Here is a 21078-nt window from a genome sequence, read left to right as displayed (position 1 = left end):
GACACTATCTACTCGACCTAGAGATACCATCAGATTCCACAGCTGAAGGGCTCAGGCCTGTAAGACTACCCCTCACCCCCCACCATAGACACCAGCCACAACAAGCCCCAGGCTGTTCCTTGTGCTTCTGACCCACCAGATGCAGATTGGAGGTTCTGACAGCTTCTTCCTTGGGTTCTTTCATTTGCTAGAGCAGCTCACATAACTCAGGAAAGCACTTAGGTTTACCAGTTTACTAAAAAATATGATAAGAGCTACAAATCAACAGCCATATGAAGAGATACCTAGGGCAAGGTCTGGGGAAAGGGCATAGAGCTTCCATGAGGTATCTCTCCAGGGGCTCTGTTTACCTTGCATCTCTACATGTTCACCAACATGGGAGTTTCCCAAACCCCATCCTCTTGGGTTTTTATGGAGGCTTCATTGCAGACTCATGCTCCACTGAGTCATTGGCCATTGTTTGATTGAATCTCCAGCCCTCTCCCCTGGGGAGTTGGAGGGTACCTTCTAATCACACTGTTGGTTCCCCTGGCAACCAGCCTCTGCCCTTGGGCAGGGTCTAACAGTCACCTTAATTATTACAACAGAAGACACCTTTATCTAGAGAACTCAAGGGTTTGGAGTGGAGTCAGGAACTGTGGACCTAGATCAAATATATATGAGAAATATATTTGGTTTTCTGATACATATGTCTTATAAATCACAATATTGTATGTCAATGACTACACTGGTAGGTAATTTTTGACTGAGGAGATGGTAAAATCATGTCACGTAGGAGAGGGACACCATGTGGTTAGGAAATATTCACTCAGTCATCCCAGCTCTGCTAATAATGAATTAATAGGCAACTCTGTCAGAAGTAGCAACAAAGAAGCCCAAGTGATGAACTGAGAAACGCTCTTGCTCTTAACTGTTATGGTACCTGCCTTTTGTAACTGTAGGAAAAAGCACCACCCGCTGAGGGAAGTTAAGACAGTTGTCTAGGAGCACCTGGGTGGCTCAGTAGTTGAGCGTCTGCTTTTGGCTCTGAGTGTGATTCCAGGATCCAGAATCGAATTCCGCATCGGGCTTCTCCCAGGGAGCCTGCTTCTCCCTCTGCTTGTGTCTCTGCCTCTCTCTCTCTTTCTCTCATGAATAAATAAATAAAATCTTTAAGGAAAAAAAAAAAAGACGGTTGTCTAGATAAAATAATATATATATGTATTTTAAACAAAATTGCCTTCTTAGATATCAAGTTTTCTTTTGCACCATTGCCACACACCTGCTCTTTCAGTAATGCCTTTGATTGCCAAGGATAGGGGTTGGCAGATGGAGACCACAGAGGGTCTTTTAACTGACCGTAATGCTCGGGTTATTTTACTTAGCCTTTTACTGAAGTCTGCCTGGAAAGAAGATCCCTCAAGGTCCAGCCAGTAGATCCACAAGTTTTTTTGCCCATAGATTGTATACTTACCTTTGCTACATTCTCTTGAGGATACAGACAAAATAGAAAATGTTCCTCAAGGAGCTTACATTCTGATGGGCATGGTAAGACAGGGACACATGGAGGAACAATGGTGAAGAGCCTGCCCCTCCTTCAGAGGAGGAAGAAATCAAGGAAGCTTCCCAGTTTTTAGGCATGACTTAACTGACTTCAGGTGAGACGCTGAGAGAGAGGCATGAAATGTCTTCAGTGAAGGAAGAGATGGCATGGCAGGCAAGGGAATGACTTTGGGAGCAGACAAGGCAGGCCAGCCTGGTTGGGTGCATTGTTGTTGACACTGGGGCAGGGAGAACAGTGATCTAAGCCGGCTACCCAAATTCTAACCAAATGAGCTTTTCCTCAATTCCGCTCCTCCTCAAAGGACAGGTGAACCTGAGAGAAGAGTGGAATTTTAGGAATCCTGAATGAAGTTTTAGCATGTTCTTCATCCACATTACTGTGTGACTTAGATCTAACTGAAAGGCCTCAGATAAGAAAAAGACGAGGAAGTCATAGCTCTTTGTAAGAGAAAAGAAGTAAACCCAGGCACTGTGCTGGGCCCCTTCACACATACCATCCTTCCATCCTCACAACAACCCTGTACGGTAACTAGTTTTATTATTGCAGTCTTACAAATCAGGGAAGTGAATTTAGAGAAGTTCTAAGTTGCTTGTTCAAGTTCACACAAAACTAGTTAAGTCCTGATTTGCCCTAATGACCTCTGGGATCCCTTCCAGATCAGACATCATGGGATTAGTGGCTCTGGACCCGTGTCGGCTCCACACTGGCAAACTGAGAATATTATGCTTCAGAGAAATATCCATGTTTTAGCCTTTTCCTTGATGAGTCTTCCCACCAGCTCTTTTAAAAGGATGCAGTCTGCCCCAAAACTAAGCTACTTTTTCTCTTGCCAAATAACTAGCTTATTTTCAACTGCTGCCAACTCTTACAACAAGGACTCTAAATCAGACAGTATGTCAAGTCTTTCCCTGTCATCTCAAGGAGAGAAAACACACTACCTACTAAGGTGGTCTGGGAAGGGCCACCTTGGGTAGGGACATGCCTGAAATAGTCCACTGCTCCTTCTTTGCGAGTAGCACCCTGACCACCCTCCGCATCTTCCCCCGGCCTCCTCTACCATTGCCGCCACAGTGTGCTTCCACAAAGCAACCAAGGGATCTTAAAAGATGTAAATCAGATCTTTCCAGCTCCTGCTTCGTACCCTTACTGCCTGCTGCAGTACAGATAGAACCTGCTTAGGCTGAGAGCTTCGCAGGTCTACCCCAGCCTACATTTCCTCTCTGCTGTCAGCTGTCCCCAGCTCACTGTACTCCTGCCACACTGGTTTCTTTCCATTTCATAAACCTCATTAGGCTGCTGCTACCGTAGTGCTGGAATGCACTTCCCCCTCATCTTCACAAGGTGGGCTTCTTGTGATTCATGTCTTTGCTCACATATTCCCTCCTCAGAGAAGCATTTGCAGACTCCTGACCTGCAGTACTTATCACTGTCTGATACCTACTCACACATTGTCTGCTCTATCCAAACAGAGACTAGCCTGTCTTCTTGACTGGAACATTCTCAGTGTTTAGATTAGTACCTGTACACTGATGGCAATTCAGTAAGCTGTTGAATGAGTATATGGTCCATTATGCCTTAAGCTTGCCCTTTAGCCATTTGTTTTCTCTAATTTCTTTTTCCAGTTACTCCCATATTTAATTATCAAGATTTAATTTGTTTAGACCATCTAAAATCATTGCTTGAGAGAATCAACCATAATTTGTGGTTAGTTTATAACATTAGCATGGCTGTATTCACTAACTGAAACAGGCATCCTAGTGTGGTGACTAAAGGTATAGACTTTGGTGCCAAGCTTCCTAGGTTCAAATCCTCTGTGAGATTTGCTGAATAGGGGACACTGTGGGCAGGTTGCTTAACTCTTCTGTGCCTCACCTGAGAAAAGGTGGATAGTAACAATGCCTACCTCCTTGAGCCCTGAGGATTAAATGAGTTGGTAGATGTTCTAATACTTACGATAACATCTGGCACATGGTAAATGTTAAATAAAAATTAGCTCTTTGTTATTGATCTAAGAAGCAAAAAATACCATCATGTTGAGTTTGGGAAGGGATTTGAGGAGATACAACGTTAATTGAGTACGTGCAACACATAATGTGATCTCTCATTTACCCTAAGAATATTGTCTTAATATTCTACGGGAAGAAACGTGTTTCAAAATGCTAAATAGTTCACATAGCCATTGAGTGGTTGAGACAGTATTTAAACTGAGATTTGACTTCAATGCTCATGTTCCTTCCGTCACATTATACTGCATTTTTAAAGAAAACAATTTTCTGGAATTCTCTTGAAAATTACCAGTCGGTTAGGTTTGTGGGACTTGCTTTGAAACCTAAACCTCTTTTCTTTATTAATTTAGGATACCATAGCAGAATTCAATGAGGATTCCCTGGAGCTTAGTTTATTGAGTTATATTTTAAAATCTAGGATTCTATTTGACTAGAAAAATCGAACTAACACAGGAAAAAAAAGAAAAAAACAGAAGAAAGGAGTGAGAGTAACTGTAACTATAATTTTCAGATTCTGTAATAAAACAGGACTTGGTTATAAGTAACTAAGTCTGATTAAACTTGAAGCATTAGATTTATATCTTCCTTCTCAATAGCTGCCCCTTCTGTCTCACTATCCCTGAGCATCCCTCAAAATGGCTCTGATGAGCCTGACTTAGCCACATGCTGTATCCTGGAGTGGGCTGGAAGGAAAGGGGATAGTCTGATTGGCTTATATGGGTCATATATTTATTCCTGTGGTGAATAATGTTAGGCCACATGGATGATAGCCCATCAGAATCACATGGAGGAGGAAGGAGCATTCTTTAAAGCATAAGATCTAAAACAGACAAAAAAGTCATATATGATCCAAGTACTAATAAATTTTGTCTTGCCCTAATTACATTTTATCTTAGCCAAAATTCACAAAAGTGAGGGGCACCTGGGTGGCTCAGTCAATTAAGCGTCTGCTTCCAGCTCAGGTCCTGATCTCAGGGTCTTGGGATCGAGCCTGACATCAGGCTCCCTGCTCAGTGGGGAGTCTGCTTTTCCCTCTGCCCTCCCCCTACCTATGCTCGCTCTCTCGCTCTCTTTCTCTCTCTAATAAAGAAATCTTCAAAAAGATTCACAAAAGTGAAATGGTTTATTACAGATTGTAAAAAGAGATTGTGTCCAAGCTGGAAAAAAAAAACATGATTCAACTCCCCTCAGAGAAATAAGCAGTGAGACTGATGGTCCTTTGGCTGTCAGTGTTCCTGACAATAGATGTAGTGTCTCTTGAGTTCTAGTTAAGCACCCATAACTAGTAGGAAATTCTACTTCAGAAAATATACTATGTATATGAATATTATTTGAAATTATGAAAGTCCATAAACTATATTTTTCTAAAGATTTAGTCAGTGTTGGGAGGCAGGGTATAGGTAAAAGAAGATGGAAGTCCGTTACTTTGAAGGAAACAAGGAAAGACGGAGTAATCAGAGCACCAGATAAAGGGGAAAAAAGAAAGAAGGCCATCTCATCTTTATTTCCGTTGACTCTTTCATCCTTCGCCTTTTCCCCTATCCTTACTGAGATATAATTGATACATAACATTATGTAAGTTTAAGGTATATAGTGTGTTGATTTATACTTTTATAAACTGTAACATGATTACCATCATCCATCATGTCACATAGTTACTAATTCTTTTTTGTGGTGAGAATTTTTTCTTTTTTTTTTAATATTTTTTTTATTTGAGAGAGAGAGTACGCATGTACACCTGCAAATTGGGAGGAGGGGCAGGGGGAGAGGGAAAGAATCTTAAGCAGACTCCCTGCTGAGCGCAGAGCCCAATACACGACTCAGTTTCATGACTCTGAGATCACAACCCGAGCCAAAATTGAAAGTCAGATGCCCAACTGACTGAGCCACCCAGGTGCCCCAGCGGTGAGAACTTTTAAGGTTCATCCTCTTAGCAACATTCTAGTGTATAATACAGTATGATTAGCTATATAACCACCACTCTGTACATCAGAACCCCAGGCTTATTAATCTTATAACTAGAAGTTTGTGCCTTGTCATGTTCCCCATCCCTTAACCCCTGGCAACCACCATTCTTCTCTGTTTCTCTGAGTTTTTCTTCTTTAGATGCCACATATAAGTGAGATCATATAGTGTTTGTCTTTCATTGTCTGACTCACTTAGCATTGTGCATTTAAGGTCCATCCAAGTTATTATGAATGGCAGGATTTCCTTCTTTCTCATAGCTGAATAATATTTTCTTGTGTATCTTTTTTTATCCATTCATTCATTGACAGACACTTAAGGTTGTTTCTATATTTTGGCTGTTGTAATGCTGCAATGAACACGGAAATGCAGGTAACTACAAGATTCTGATTTTCAGTTTCTTTGAATGTATAACCAGAAGTGGAATCCTGGATCACAGAGAACCTCCATGTTTTCCATAGCAGCTATTCATTAGGGTTCCCTTTTCTCCACCCCTTCACCAACACTTCACTTTTATTTTTTTGATCACAGCCGTTATAACTGGTGTGAGGGGATATCCTATGGTTTTGATTTGCATTTCCCTAATGACTAGTAATGTTGAGCCACCTTTTTCATCTACCTGCTGGACATTGTATGCCTTTTTTGGAAAAGTGTCTCTTTGGTTCTGCCCATTTCTTAAATCAGGTTGTTAGGGGTTTTTTTGCTATTGAGTTCTATGAGTTCTTTACATATTTGGATATTAACCTCTTGTCATATATATGATTTGTAAGTGTTTTCCTTCCTGTAGGGAGAATATTGCCTTTCATTTTGTTGACTTTGTACTTCTGTTGCTTGTGCTTGCGCTATCATATCTAGGAAGTCACTGCAGAGACCAATGTCAAGGAGCTTTTCCCCTATTTTCTTATGGAAAAGTTTTGTGGTTTAAAGCCTTAGACTTAAATCTCTAATCCATTTCAAGTTCATTTTGTGAGCGGTGTAAGATAGAGGTCCAATTCCATTCTTCTGCATGTGGTTATCCAGTATTCCCAACATTGTTTATTGAAGAGACCATCCTTTCCTCATTAAGTATGCTTGGCTCCCTTCTCAGATATTAGTTGCCTGTATATGTGGGGTTTATTTTTGAGTATTCATTGGTCTGTGTGTCTGTTTTCATGCCAGTGCCATGTACAATGTTGATTACTATAGCTTTGTGATGTAGTTTGAAATTGGGAAGGATGATGCCTCTGGCTTTGTTGTTCTTTCTCAGTTGTTGCCTTAGCTATTCAGGGTCTTTGTAGCTCCATACAAATTTTAGAATTACGGGATGCCTGGGTGGCTCAGCGGTTGAGCATCTGCCTTTGGCCCAGGACATGATCCTGGAATCCCGGGATTGAGTCCCACATCAGGCTTCCTGCATGGAGCCTGCTTCTCCTTCTGCCTATGTCTCTGCCTCTCTCTCTCTGTGTCTCTCATGAATAAATAAATAAAATCTTTTTTAAAAAAATTTAGGATTATTTTTTTCTATTTCTGTGAAAAATGCCACTGAAATTTTGATAAAAATTGCATTGAATCTATCAGTGGTTTTGGGTAACATGGATATCTTTCCATTTGTTTGTATCTTTTTCAGTTTATCAAGCTCTTATAGTTTTCACTGTGTTGATCTCTTACTGCCTTGATTACATTTATTCCTGTCTTTTTTTTAAAGATTTTATTTATTTATTCATAGAGACACAGAGAGAGAAGCAGAGACACAGGCAGAGGGAGAAGCAGGTTCCATGCAGGGAGCCTGACATGGGACTCAATCCTGGGTCTCCAGGATCATGCCCTGGGCCGAAGGCAGCGCTAAACCGCTGAGCCACCCGGGCTGCCCGTCTTTTATTTTTTTAATGCTACTGTGTAAGGAATTGTTTACTTTTTCAGATTTTTTGTTGTTAATGTATAGAAACAATTTCTTTCTATGTATTTATTTTGAATCCTGCAATTTTACCAAATGTATTGATTAGTGCTGGTGGTATTTCATTGGAGTCTAGTCTAGGATTTTCTGTATGTGAGATCATAATCATCTTCCAACAAAGGCAGTTTTATTCCTTCCTTTCTTATTTGGATACCCTTTATTTCCTTCTCTTACGTGATTGCTCCGGCTGGAACTGCTAGCACTTTGCTGAATGGGCATGGTGAGAGTGGACACACTTGTCTTCCTCATGTGAGAGGAAAAGGTCTCGACCTTTCATCCTTGTTGTATACAGTGTTTCTTGTACTAGGGTATGTTACTTCTGTAATCCTGTCTGTTGAGTGTTTTTATTATGAAAGGATGTTACACTTTGTCAAATGCTTTTTCTGCCTCTGTTGAGATCATGTGATCCTGATCTTCATTCTCTTCATGTGGTATATCATGTTTATTGATTTGTGTATCTTGAAACATCCTTGTATCCCAGGGATAAATTCCACTTTATTGTGGTGAATGACCATTTTAACGTGCTGTTGAACTGGGTTTGCTGATATTTTCTTGAGAATGTTTGCATCTGTGTTCCTCAGGGATATTGGTCTGTAATTTTCTTGTCATGCCCTTATCTGTCTGTGGTATCAGGGTAATGCTGGCCTTGTAAGATAAGTTTGGGAATATTCCATCCTGTTTAGAGTACTGGAAGATTTTGAGAAGGATTGCTGTTAATTCTTCTTGAAATATTTGGTAGAATTCACCAGTGAAGCCATCTGATCCTGGACTTTACTGTTTGGGGAGGGTTTTGATTATCGATTCACTCTCTTTACCCAATATTAGTCTGTTCAGACTTTCTCTGTATTCATGATTCAGTCTTGGTATGTAGTATGTTTTGGGACTCTATTCACTTCTTCTAGGTTATCCAGCTTGTTGGTGTGTAATTATACCTAGCAGATTCTCATGATCCTTTGTATTTGTGTGATATCCATTGAAAGTCTCCTCTTTCATTTCTGATTTTATTTATTTGAGCCTTCTGTTTTTCTAAATTAGTATGGTAAAGGTCTGTCAGTTTTGTTTATCTTTTCAAAAAGCCAGCCCATAGTTTTCATTGACCTTTTTTTATTGGTTTTCTGGTTAGGTTCTCTTATTTTAACTTTGAGATTGGGAAAGTTCATTTGTCAAAGGAGTACCCTCTGCAAATGAAAAGGATGAGTGGGATTACTCCTGTTTCGGTAGTTTCTATGATAGGGTCTTTCCTTTAATTTTCAAAAGCCTTGGCTCTTTAAAGTGGGAGTAAGGAAAGAGCCAGAAAAAGTGATCCTTTGTGACTTACTCCCACTACCAGTGTCATAGAAAAAGCCAGGGTCTTGTTTTTCAAACTTTGGACCACACTTGCAAAAAAAAATACATGTTACGTTAGGACTCAAGTAAACACATGTAGACAGACAACAACCAAGAGCTATAAGGACTAACACTTAACTCTGATGATGCCACAGTGCACTTTAATGCATTTTATTCTGCTTCATTCTAGTCATGGTCCATTGCAGGATTTTTTGGTTTGGCTTTGTATTATGGTTTTTTTTTTTTTATTAGTTTTTTTAAGATTTTTTTTTTAAGATTTTATTTATTTATTCATGACACAGATTGAGAGAGAGAGAGAGAGAGAGAGACAGGCAGAGGGAGAAGCAGGCTCTGTGCAGGGAGCCCGACATGGGACGTGATCCCGGGTCTCCAAGATCACACTCCGGCAGAAGGCAGCGCTAAACCTCTGGGCCTCCGGGGCTGCCCAGTTTTGTATTGTTTTTTTAATGCTGATCTTGACCCACTAAGGGATTACAAGGCTGGCTTGTGGATGGTTGCAGGAGAGGGGAGCAGCAGAGAGGGTCCTGTCAGAGCCAGTGCTCAATGCTGCCCCACCCCCTGCAGCCTCCATACCTCCACCCTGTGCTTATGTTCATTCTTAGTTTCCCCGGAAATGCTAGTCCCAGCTTTCCATGTGACCACATCTTTGTTCTGCACACACTGCCACTTTGTTTGCTGGCCCTGCTGTGCAAGCTTCACATCTTTGCTCTGGGCACTGATTGGGTGATGGCTCAATGGTCTTCACATACCCAAAAAAAGTCCCCTCCCTCTGCAGGCAAAGGGGAGAGGAGGGCTGAAATCGAAGTTTATAGGGAGGGCTTGGCCTCCCTGGACAAGAAGCCTGGGCAGTAGTGACAGTGCCCTGTGACTACAGGAGATATTTAAGAGTGTGTTAAGACCAGTGAGTCAAGTTCAGAATTAAGGGTCTCGCTCACTTTCTTTCCCCTGCCTCTTGCTGCCCACAGGTAAATTCTACTGCAAACCACACTACTGTTATCGACTCTCCGGCTCTGCACAGAGGAAGAGACCGGCAGTGGCTCCTCTCTCTGGAAAGGTAATGGTAATCCATCTGTAAGTGGGGAGAATCAGCAGGTGCATTTTAGTGTGGTGACAGGTGAGGCTCTGGTTAGCCTGGCACACTAAATGGCCAGCCACTATGTTGCCTTCCTTGTGTGGAGAAAGGGCCTAAGAGACAGTCACAGTCCATTGGGGAGGAAACTAATTTTTTGAGTATAATCTTGATGTTGCATTTCACTAACGTATTATTCCATCCACCACCCGAGTCAGATTTGAGAGACCATGTTAGTGGACTCTTCTGCTTATTCTATATAAAAGAAGACTTTAGTCATTGTAAATAAGCATCCTTCTAAGAGAAGGATACCCTGAAAAAGAACTTGGTTGGCTGTAAATAATCTGCTGCTTACTCATTCCTTTAACTTTCTTTATTCTGTGAATTACTTATCTAAGTACCTTTATCCTTACCTTTTTTTTTTTTTTTTTTTTAATGAGAGTAACTGGCACCTCCACCTATCTTTGTCAAGGTGAGCCAGGTATTCCCTTCACTACAGGATGTTACTTTGTCAACATGCCGGCTAACTCAGGCATCCTTGAGAGGGACTTGTGGGGAAAGGAAGGATATTCCAAAGTGGAACTAGATTTTGACTCCTGGTGATTTCCCCCATGAAATATGTCCTGGTTTTTTAAATACTGTGTGTTTCTCACAGTCTAGATTGACTGGTGAGAGCAGCAGCCTAGCCAGGCAGGTGCCATTGCCCTTTGAGATTTGAGTGCTTCAGTCAGTCATTCTTTTTCTTGTGAACTTTCCTAGGAGGCCAGAGAACCCCTGCAGGATGGCCCCACTGTGGACACAAATGGACGGGCCAGCGCTGTCACCAGCCCTGCTGAGAGAACTCCAGGTAGCCTCACTTCCTTGTTTGGCTGGGTGGTGCATCACTCTCTCGGCCTCTGTGACAAGGCCAAGGGGATGAGCCAGCACCTCCAAAGCAACATTTCTTCGATTGGGCATCAAGTGGCCCAAAACCCTTTGGACTCCTTTTTCATGTGCCAGCTGCTTGCATTTGGAGTCCCCTTTCTCTATGGCCTGTCGGAGGTGCTGGTACAAATCAGGGGGGAGTTTCACTGGCAGACCGTGAGCCAATAGGGGCGCCATCTGGTAAGCGGTATCACCTGAGCTTCAGTAATGTCTATTCAAAATCTCAAAGTATTGTTGCTCTAGTCCTGGGGCTGACCCACGCTCGTAAGACACACCCGGGTGGTTGGTCCAGACATTATCCAGGTAGACAGGAATTCAGAACTGGCTGCTTTTATCACTGATCCAAGTGACAATCCAGAGTCACAGGGCCGCCTTGTTTTAGATTCCTTTGACAGAGCATAGAATTGTAATAAGGCCCCATGATCTGGATTCATGATCACTTAAACTTGAACTTCTTGTATCTGACTCCCTATTTAGGTATCCAGATAAGCTAACACTGCTCTTCTATTTGACCCGCAGCCACTAAAGGTCATGCCTTGTCCTAATCACTTTGGGGCATTTGAACTTGTAATGAGGACCAAACCCTAATTTGTTCCATTTCCACTAATCATTTCCTGTGTCAGGAAGTAAATGATTCTATCTGTACCTGTAAAAACACATTTACTTTGGTTTTAGCTCATGGGTTCATGGACATTAGGTTTGTTGTGAAAAACTGTAGTTTTTTTTTTTTCCTTAAAATTGCCTGTCTCTGCTCCAGCCTGTGGGATGTGTCCCCAGGTCCACAAACTGTTGGGTGTTCTCAGTACCCTCAGTGCAGCCCTAGACTGTGTACAAACCAGGGTCATTATGTAGGTGAGAGAATAAGTCAACAGGGCTATGTTTCTGTTTCTCACACTTTTTCTGTCTTTCACAGCAGATCTATCTCAAGCAGCCATTTGCAAATTCACAAAAGCTACCATAAAAAACTAAAGATTATCAGCTAATGCTAGAAACTATGGAGAAGGAATTGGTAGTAAAAGTTCCATAATGGGAAAAGAGAAGAATTATCCACTCCACTTTCAAAAGAAAAATTTGAAATTTTCAAATTTCAAATTTCGATTTTTCAGGGTTGCTTCTTTCCCGTGCTTAAGAATTAGAGAAAAAGGGATCCCTGGGTGGCGCAGCAGTTTGGCACCTGCCTTTGGCCCAGGGCATGATCCTGGAGACCCGGGATCAAATCCCACGTTGGGCTCCCGGTGCATGGAGCCTGCTTCTCTCTCTGCCTGTGTCTCTGCCTCTCTCTCTCTCTCTCTCTCTGCGTGACTATCATAAAAAAAAAAAAAAAAAGAGAGAGAGAGAGAGAGAGAAAAGGGGGACGCCTGGGTGGCTCAGTGGTTGAGCACCTGCCTATGGCTCAAGGTGTAATCCCGGGATCTGGGATCAAGTCCTACATCAGGCTCCCTGCAGGGAGCCTGCTTCTCCCTCTGCCTGCGTCTCCGCCTCTCTCTCTCTCTGTCTCTTTCTCTCTCTCTCTCTATGTCTGTCATGAATACATAAAATAAAATCTTAAAAAAAAAAAAAAAAAAAGAAAGAAAGAATTAGAGAAAGGGAGAATGTGCCCAGAGAGGGCAGTGATTTGGAGGCTGAGACACAGGAAACTCCAGCTGAGTTAGGGAATTCAGCTTCTGCTCCTGTGTGTGCCCTTATTAAAATCCGGGAAGCTTTTTAAGTGACCTGCCAGTTGGACCAACATTTTGTAGCAGTGTTTCAGGCATGAATGACTTTGGAACCTATAGCCTCGAAACCTTTCTAATCTGTCTTTCCCGTGAAATGCTAGCAGCCTTTTGCAGTTGACACTCTCAAAGCACCAGGGGGAAGTGCTGGTAGAGAAAAATTAGCACAGTGATCTAGACAGAGGCTTTGGCCCTGGGCTCTAGAGTATGCATTTGACCAGGTTAAGAGCACCACCTCCTCAGTCTGGGCCTTGTTCCAGCTCACGTGTGTTTCCCAAGGAACTTGGCTACTCAATAAAACAACTCAAAGAAATGAAATTTTCTTTTTGGATAGCAAGTACAGAACATTCTTCAGAAAAAGTTAAACACGAAGTTCAGGTCATTTCTAAGCAAGCCAGGTTTGTTCACTTTCCCATGTGGTTCAGTTTGCCATACTTGCTGTCTAGTTTGAAAACGTAATGGGTTTAAAGTTTCTGTAGAGAAGGAGAAGAATATTCTACAAAGCAAAGAGAAAAGATAAGAGTTTGACAATGTAGTTTAAAGAATCAACCGAGAGGGCAGCCCGGGTGGCTCAGCAGTTTAGCGCCGCCTTCAGCCCAGGACGTGATCCTGGAGACCTGGGATCGAGTCCCACGTCGGGCTCCCTGCATGGAGCCTGCTTCTCCCTCTGCCTGTGTCTCTGCCTCTCTGTGTGTCTCTCATGAATAAATAAATAAACTCTTAAAAAAATAACTACACAATATATTAAAAAAAAAAAAAAAAGAATCAAATCCCTAAGGATGTCTCAGCCCCTGTGGTTCTTGATTCTGAAGACAACATGCCTATCCTAGTACAAGGGGTTCAGATGTGGCATCACAAACCCCTAAAATGAATGAGGCAGGAACTGTCCCTCCACTTTAAGGCAGCGAAGATCAGAGCTTAGGGCTAGTAGGGTTCCCTTAGTATCTGCCTCTGGAGCCTTGGGCTTTGGGGAATGATAGCCCTGAGTCTGAAGATGCTCCAGAGCACCAGCACTTCCCCTATGAGGCGTCTCATTCTTACCAGCTTCTGTAGAAAAGGAACAGAGCTATGGGTGATATTTTATAGGTGGCATCAAGTAGATTTCCTTTTTTCCTTTGATAGGGATATCTTTCTATAAATTCCAAACTAAAGCTCCTTTTGAGGAGCTTCAGAAGAACGCAGGTATTTTAGGGTTCCAGAGTGTGTGTCCTAGATGGCAGTCATTACCCAGATCCATGGCACGTCTCCTCTCCTGCACTCTAGCCGAGAAAAAGCTGTAAGGGAATGAACTTGATTTCACTGTATATACATGAACCATCCTCCTAGACCGTAACCCCCAGGAGGCAGAGCTGGGAAAGCCAGGGCGACAGCTGGCACACGGCCCTCTTGTGCTTTTGCTGAGTGCTACCACTGTATTTGTGGCACTACCCTCTTCTCCCTTGTGTTCTTTGCCCCTTATGCCAAAATTACTGCTGTTGCCCAAAAAACAAACTCACACGTTGGAAGAACCTACTCTAGGCCTGCTTTGCAGTGTTGTCTCTCTCTCTGGTAACCTAATCTGTCTGTACCTGTTGCTAATCTAGTGTTGGGAGGAAGACATTGCTTACTGTTGTTTATAATGTGCTTTTAATATAGAAACCCTCTTCCCCAAGTCTGTACATGCTTTGTTTCCAAACTTCTTATGCCTACTGCTATAGGTTAGTGGACTTGGCACAGGTTTCCCACCCTGGCCTCCTAGTACCTGCCCTGACTTTAAGAAAAGTTGAAACAACAACAGGTAGAGAAAGAAAAACCCCAAATGAGATATTTTCTCCTTGGACACAAGACCCTTAGTTGCAGGTTTTTTGGATACTTTCTTTGTTTGGAGGAATCCCCTTTACATTTCCTATAGAGGATAATAAGGGTTGTGGGGACTCAGAAGGGAAGAGAAGAGCTTTTCTTCTAGCACAGGCAGCAGAGGTGGGATGGAAATGGTGGTCTTAACTTTAAAAGCTGCCCATAGGCAGTTAGTAAGACAACCTTTGCATGATCACCATTAGGTTCCATAGTTTGGATGCTATATGGGCCAGCATAGCCATGCAATACAAGGGATTCCATGCAGTCCTGGGGTTCCTGCCTGATAGGATGAAGTTATGAAATCTCACTGCTTCCCAAGCCCTCTTCCCTTAGAGGCATTTCTGGAAAACCTCTTAGTAGAGCAAAGAAAATTGTGCCGTCCAGCTTAACTCCCCAACCCCTCCCCCAAGAGTCATAATTTGATGGTGTTGTGTAAATATTTATACATACACACATGTGTATTTATATAGGTAGAATTTTATATATACAAGTAGATATTTATATATTGTGTCCAAAATAATTATAACCATAATAATGAAGCTGTTTCTGAAGCTTCTTGTTCCTTGGTTCTGGAAACCAAGAGTTTTTCCAGTGGGGAAGTATGACACTGGCCTGACTTAGAGTTCTGGGCAGGATTGGAGGGAACAGAGTAGCCCAGCACACCTGTGGAGGTGGAGACTTTGGGGGCTGGGGGGGGGGGGGTGGCGGTATGTCAGGAAGTGAGCAGTATGCAGCCTCAACCTCAGAAAGCTGACTGAGGAGCAGATTAGGAAAGCAGGGTTCTGTTGCTACCAAACCCCCACAGAGAAGCAACTCCCTGCCCCATTTTGCTTCCAGACGTGTGAATCTATTATTACCCTGGGTTAGTTACTGTGGCTTCCTTCTGTGTCTTGGTGTTTCACGTATTTCTGAAGGGCAGTGGACCATTCTTAGTCCCTCCTCATGGGCCTGACCAGTGAATGCAGGGGTTCCCTCTTTCCTGGGCTGTTCAGCTTGGGGTGGAGGGCAGAGGAGGAGTAGGGGTGGCACCAGCCAGGCTCCCACAGTGGCAATGCAGATGCCATAGCGGGGAGGCCATGCTGCACCAAGGATCACCTCACCTGTCCGCTTCTGGCCTTCCCTACAGCCTTTACTTTTGCCCTTGTTTTTAATCTGTGCTGTGCGTTTTGGTGTGTCTGTGAGTTTTTTAATTTAATTGTGTAATTTTGTTTTTGCTGTTACTGTGAAACTAAGGTGTTGTGCTTTTAATTTTTTTTAACAACTGTTACCATTCTTATTTAAGAGAATAAATTCCAAACAATCTTCAGGTTTCTGAGTTTTTCTTTTCCTTCCCTTTTTCCTGTTTGGAGGGTGGGATGGGGTCAGCTTAGATCTCAGGAGTGGGCCCAAAAGCCATCATGCCTCATAACCGTCACTTCTGGGGTGGGGTCAGGAGAGAGAGTAGATATGTGAAATTGGGGAAATGGGGTGTTTGTACCTAAAATACAGATTGTCGTTAACAGACAGTCCTCTGTTCATGGGGTTGGTGCAGTGGAAGACATTTTGTTTTGTAGCAACTGTAGGTAGAAGGAGCAACAAGGCACCACCCGCACCCCACACCCAGTCAGCCAGCATGAGGGACAAGACGGCTGGAGCCCACATCTGCCTTGGGGACACAGAGCCAGACTCTGGCTGGCTGCTGTGGTGCGCTGGGAGCAGTTACATTTCCTTCCTCCCCTGCTTGGAGGCTTTTGCCTCAGGCACAGTGATCTCACTCCTGGTGACGCTGAAGGTTCTTGTTCTGTTCTCCCCCGCTGATGTCTCTGTCACGATGTCTTTGCTGTGACCTGGACGCTGAGCTTGGATATCCAGTTGAAGCCAGGAGAGATGAGCCTGTTTCCTTCTCACACGCTGCTGTGACCTCAGCAGTGCTGGCCTCTTACACTGTGTGGGCATGCCGACCACGATGGTAAGCCCAGCTTTGGCACTAAATTGGGCCCCAAGGGGGCACCTGGTGGGGAGCACTCAGCTGCCACTGGCTGTAGGAAATTGGGTGTCGCTTGTGCAAAGGCCTACCTGGCCGCCTCTAATGCTGAAGCGGCCCCATTAAGACTCAGAGTTCTCAGGCTTACCCACAGAGTAGAGAAATAGTGCTGGGTTTTCTTGGCCTTCTGGATTATCAGCCTTCCTGTCAGGAAGGGTCTGCGTCCTTACTGTCAGAACACTGAACCATTTCATTCTCAAAGCATTGCTGCTTCAGACTCTACCCCAGCAGAGTCTGAGTGGCCTGTCTTGGCCTTTGCTCATGCCCCAACCCCAAATCTGCAGGCTGTTTTTCCCCTTCCTCTGAACTAAGTCAGTGGCTGGTGCCTACAAAAGGTTAGGAGAAAAAGAATGAGTGTGGGGGATGCAGTAAGCCACAGTTAATAAATTAACTGAGAATCGATAAGGATAGATACATGTATATAATTTTCAAATTTTAGGCCTTTGCTCCTCCTGCCTTTCCCATGCCCCAGCAATAAAGGGGAAGAGAGCCAGCACTACTTAGCACAGTGTACTGAAGCATCTTACAGGAAGGTGGTAACAACTGACATGATTCTGTGTCACCCCTTATGAAGACCCTAGGCAATTACCTTTGGGTCTTGTTTCTTTTGGAACGTTCTTGAAATCCATTCTCTCACTTTGTGGGGGAGGGGTGTTTGTTTTTTTTGTGTTTTTCTTTTTTTCATAAATTCCCTGTAGGTGTCCCAAATTCAGATACTCCCTAGGAGTGAAAGCAGTATGGGCAATGAAAATGAGCTGCTCTCTATTTTCATACTGAAAAATAGGGCAAGATCATGCCATGTGGGCCCAGGTCCCTTAGGTTCCCCCCCTTGACGTACAAATAGAAGAAAAATGCCCATGTGGGGCTGTCTTAAATGTAACAGCCAGGCAGAGATTTCAGAAGAATGTCCGTGAATCCCAGTCTCTTTCACAAAGCACCAAAACCTTACCAAGACCAGAACCAGCCCTTACTTTGGAACTCAGATCCAGCCAAGCATCCAGCAAGTGCCAACAAATAGGGGTTGCTGTGTTCCTCTCTCTCTCTCTCTCTCTCTCTCTCTCTCTCGTCACTGCCCACAATGCTCAGCTGTGTGTGTTGGCTGCTGATGCCTCTTCACAATTGGTCCTTGTCTCTTAGGCACTTACGTTCTGGAGGGATAGGCTTTGGCGCAGAAGCACTTTCCATACGCCCAAGAAGGCAAGCAGGGCTCCAGCATATGTGACTCTCCTTCAGTTACTTCCAGGTTTCACCAGCCGCCTGAACACCATTTCCTTTTTTACTTCCCGTGGGCCAACTCCACATAGCTTTGTGTTGTTTATGAACATTTTTAATGTTTCCAAGGCATTTTGATGGGCCTTCAAGAAGGACAGTGGGCAAAAGGTTAAGTCACTGCTAACACCCAAACCCTAACTCGAGCTCACTGAACTCAACCTTGCCTTTGATGTTGTTCTTTTCCTCCCCACCTGTATGCACATGTACAGTCAGAGAACTCCCAAAATGTGAAGAGGCTTCCAGCCCTCACAGAGGCCCCTCATTAGCATGAAAGGGGGAGTTCTGGAAGCATTTCAACAGAAGGGGAGGCCAGGGCCCCAGCTTTGCCTGCAATAGAACAGTCTCTTGGGGCCCTGCTAGGATAATTACTAGAAAAATTCTTAAAATTGAGTCAGAATACCTATGGCCTCTGTGTTTCCTTCACTCTGTTCTCGCTTATTGTGCTTGTGCATTAATCATATGAAAATGTTGCAGGTGTACTTAATCAGGGATTAAATTCCTTGTTCTGTACTTCTGTAAAATATCAGGATTGTTGCCATATTATCACTGTTATTTCATAGTGTGGCCTGATTTCGTTTAGGTACTTGCTGGGATTGTGGGCTTTTCATAATGATTTTGTGGTAAGTCACCCTGTTGCCAGAAGACTTTACACTGGGGCCATCTGCCTCTCTGAAGGTTCAGAAACTGCCTTCGCTGCACCCTGTGTCCTGGTGTTACTGGGCTTCCACAAGAGCCAACTGAAAAAGATGAGTCCAGTTAAAAGGGTAAGGGCTCCAAGTTCAGTTACTAAAGACCACCGCTAACAGGCAAGGGCCTTTGGGCACCAGAAGAACTCAGGACCTCAGTGAGTTTTGGTTTCCTCCATGAACATGACAAAACCAGAGCTGTTTCACTGGCAAGACCTAAATACCTCTTTTCCTTCAGTTCTCATGTTCTTTTAAAGTTAATAAAGCCAGCAACACTACCCTCCCTGGAATTTACTTTCATAATCCTCTTGACATCTGGTAGCTGCTCAGAGATCAAACCTGAAACTAAAAAATATGATTAGATGGACTCTAACTGGAAACTTAGGGAGAAGACTTTATCTCCAAAAGCTAAACCACAGTGGGATTCTTGGACTGAGCTCAACCCCTTAACCAAAGAGTAGCTGGTATTGATTATAAAAGGATTATAACAGCCTGTTTATTCTTTATTTTTAAGTTACTTAACATTTTTTATTTTTATTTATTTTTTACTTAAATTCAATTAATTAACATATGGTGTATTACTAGTTTCAGAGGTAGAGGTCTGTGATTCATCAGTCTTATAACACCCAGTGCTCATTCCATCATGTGCCCTCCTTCATGTCCATCACCCAGTTCCCCCTTCCCCCAGCAACCCTCAGTTTGTTTCCTATGATTAAGAGCCTCTAATCATTCTTATTTCTCTGTTTTCTAGAAAGTCAGGATCTAAAAAGATTAGGTTAGAGAGAGACCAGCTATAAAATTTCCCTCCCACCATTTAACCAACAAGAGACTTACTTGAGTTAGTAGGTTCTTCTTTTAAAAGTAAATATTCTCAAGGCACCTGGGCAGTGCAGTCAATTAAGCATCTAACTCTTGGCTCTGGCTCAGGTCAAGCTTGAGCCCTGTGCCGGGGTCCATACTCAGCGTGGAGTCTGCCTGACCTACTCTCTTCCTCTCCGCCTGCCTCCCCGCCCCCAACTCATGCTCATGCTCTCTGTGACTCTCTCAAACAAATAAATATTTTTTTAAAAAAGTAAATGCTCTCTTCTAAATTTTAGTCGAATGTGAATTACTCTGAACCAGCTATTTGCACATCTTTTAGATGGTTCATATTCTTGGGGAAGGAATTAGCATTGGTAGAAAAGCCTAACGGCATTGGGATACAGGATACAGGGAAAGTGACTCTAGGGCCGTCTAAAGGTCAGTGAGGGGCTTTGTAACCTCAGAGAAGTAGGTGGCACTGGGTGTCTGGGGTAACCATGGCACCAGGGAATTGACAGGCTGCAGGAGTTAACAGCCAAAGTCTTAAAGGCTTTGCTGTATTGCTGAGAGCTGGCAACCATCCTCCATGCTGCTAAAAACATTGTGCCAAAGGGCTGGCACAATATTTGTAATGAAGGGAGCCCCCTTCTCTGCTGAAGGTTTTTCCTCAAATAAAAATAGAGATTAAAACTTGAAGTATGTTATCTCCTGTTGTTTCTCCCATGTGATTAATACTGGTTAATTTACCATCATAGTCTTTGTGGTACTAACTCATAGAAAATAATGTAGGAAGACACAGTAATGATAATAACTAATAATAACGTAGCACTTCCTATGTACTAGGCATTGTCTAGGAGCTTTATTGTTCCAGTCATGTAATCTGCGCAGTAGCCTATGAAGGAAGTATCATTCTACACCCAAGAAAATAGGCACACAGAAGTCAAACAGACTTGGTCAAGGCCACATAAGTAATCAATGCAGTCAGGATAGACTCTAAGCACAAGATAGGAGAGCGTGCTCTCTGTGTGTGTGTGTCAAATAAGTCAAATCTTTTTAAAATAAAATCTTTTCAAAAATAAGATACTAAAGAGAAAAGGGTTTCATCACTGATGTGTGAGGAGCAAAAGTCATCAAAAGAAATTGAGGAAAGGCATAATAATCGACTAAGTAATATGAAGTGGGCTCCCTCTTCATTTTCCACATGTCAGCTCTCTTTGCTCATTACGAGTAAAATTAAGCCTAAAGCTGCATTATTGAGAATAAGCCCAGGGGCGCTTGGGTGGCTCCGTTGGTTGAGCGTCTGCCCTTTCGCTCAGGTTATGATCTTAGGGTCCTAAGATCAAGCCCCACATCGGACCCCCTGCTGAGCAGAGAATCTTCTTCTCCCTCTGCCTCTGCCCCTCCCCCCTCCCTTGTGCTCTCTGGCTAGCTCTCTTTCTCTCTCTCAAATAAATAAAATCTTAAAAAAAAAAAAAAAAAAAAGAAGAAGAAGAAGAAGAAGCCCAGAACTGTGGGCTTCTGTATCTCTCCAAATGGGAACATACCCTTCCCACAGCCTAGAGGAGATAGATTCTGTTCGGGCGGACCATTAGTTGTTGTTCTCTGGGCCCCAGTGTAACTGCTTCTCACTTATAGATATATCAGCTTATCTGTCTCTGCTATCTTGTTTTATTGTACTTTTTATTTTAAAAGGCCCCATTACCCACCATTTGCTTCAACGTGGATGGAACTGGAGGGTATTATGCTGAGTGAAATAAGTCAACCGGAGAAGGACAAACATTATATGGTCTCATTCATTTGGGGAATATAAATAATAGTGAAAGGGAACAGAAGGGAAGGGAGAAGAAATGGGTAGGAAATATCAGAAAGGGAGACAGAATGTAAAGACTCCTAACTCTGGGAAACGAACTAGGGGTGGTGGAAGGAGAGGAGAGCGGGGGGTGGGGGTGAATGGGTGACGG

At 43.2% G+C, this 21078-nt stretch overlaps 1 protein-coding gene across 28 annotated transcripts in view; it reads left to right on the top strand.

Annotated features, from left to right (window-relative positions):
* The window catches only part of MICAL3 (microtubule associated monooxygenase, calponin and LIM domain containing 3), a 266829-nt gene that overhangs the window by 181836 nt on the left and 63915 nt on the right, over positions 1-21078 (top strand). For 24 of the 28 annotated variants that reach the window (XR_012003010.1, XM_072766402.1, XM_072766389.1 and 21 more), the window contains 2 exons: positions 9760-9848; positions 10623-10710. Coding sequence is in view for 27 of the 28 variants with exons in the window: in XM_072766402.1 (XP_072622503.1) it covers positions 9760-9848; positions 10623-10710 (177 nt within the window). In the remaining variant the exon portion in view is untranslated. Of the gene's footprint in view, positions 1-9759; positions 9849-10622; positions 12365-21078 lie in introns of those variants that run through there. The other 4 variants (XM_072766413.1, XM_072766411.1, XM_072766414.1 and 1 more) reach the window with 1 other exon arrangement.

The sequence above is a fragment of the Vulpes vulpes genome, chromosome 8 (assembly GCF_048418805.1).
Source record: "Vulpes vulpes isolate BD-2025 chromosome 8, VulVul3, whole genome shotgun sequence".
Taxonomy (NCBI): Eukaryota; Metazoa; Chordata; class Mammalia; order Carnivora; family Canidae; genus Vulpes; species Vulpes vulpes.
This window is presented reverse-complemented; position numbering and strand designations above follow the sequence as displayed.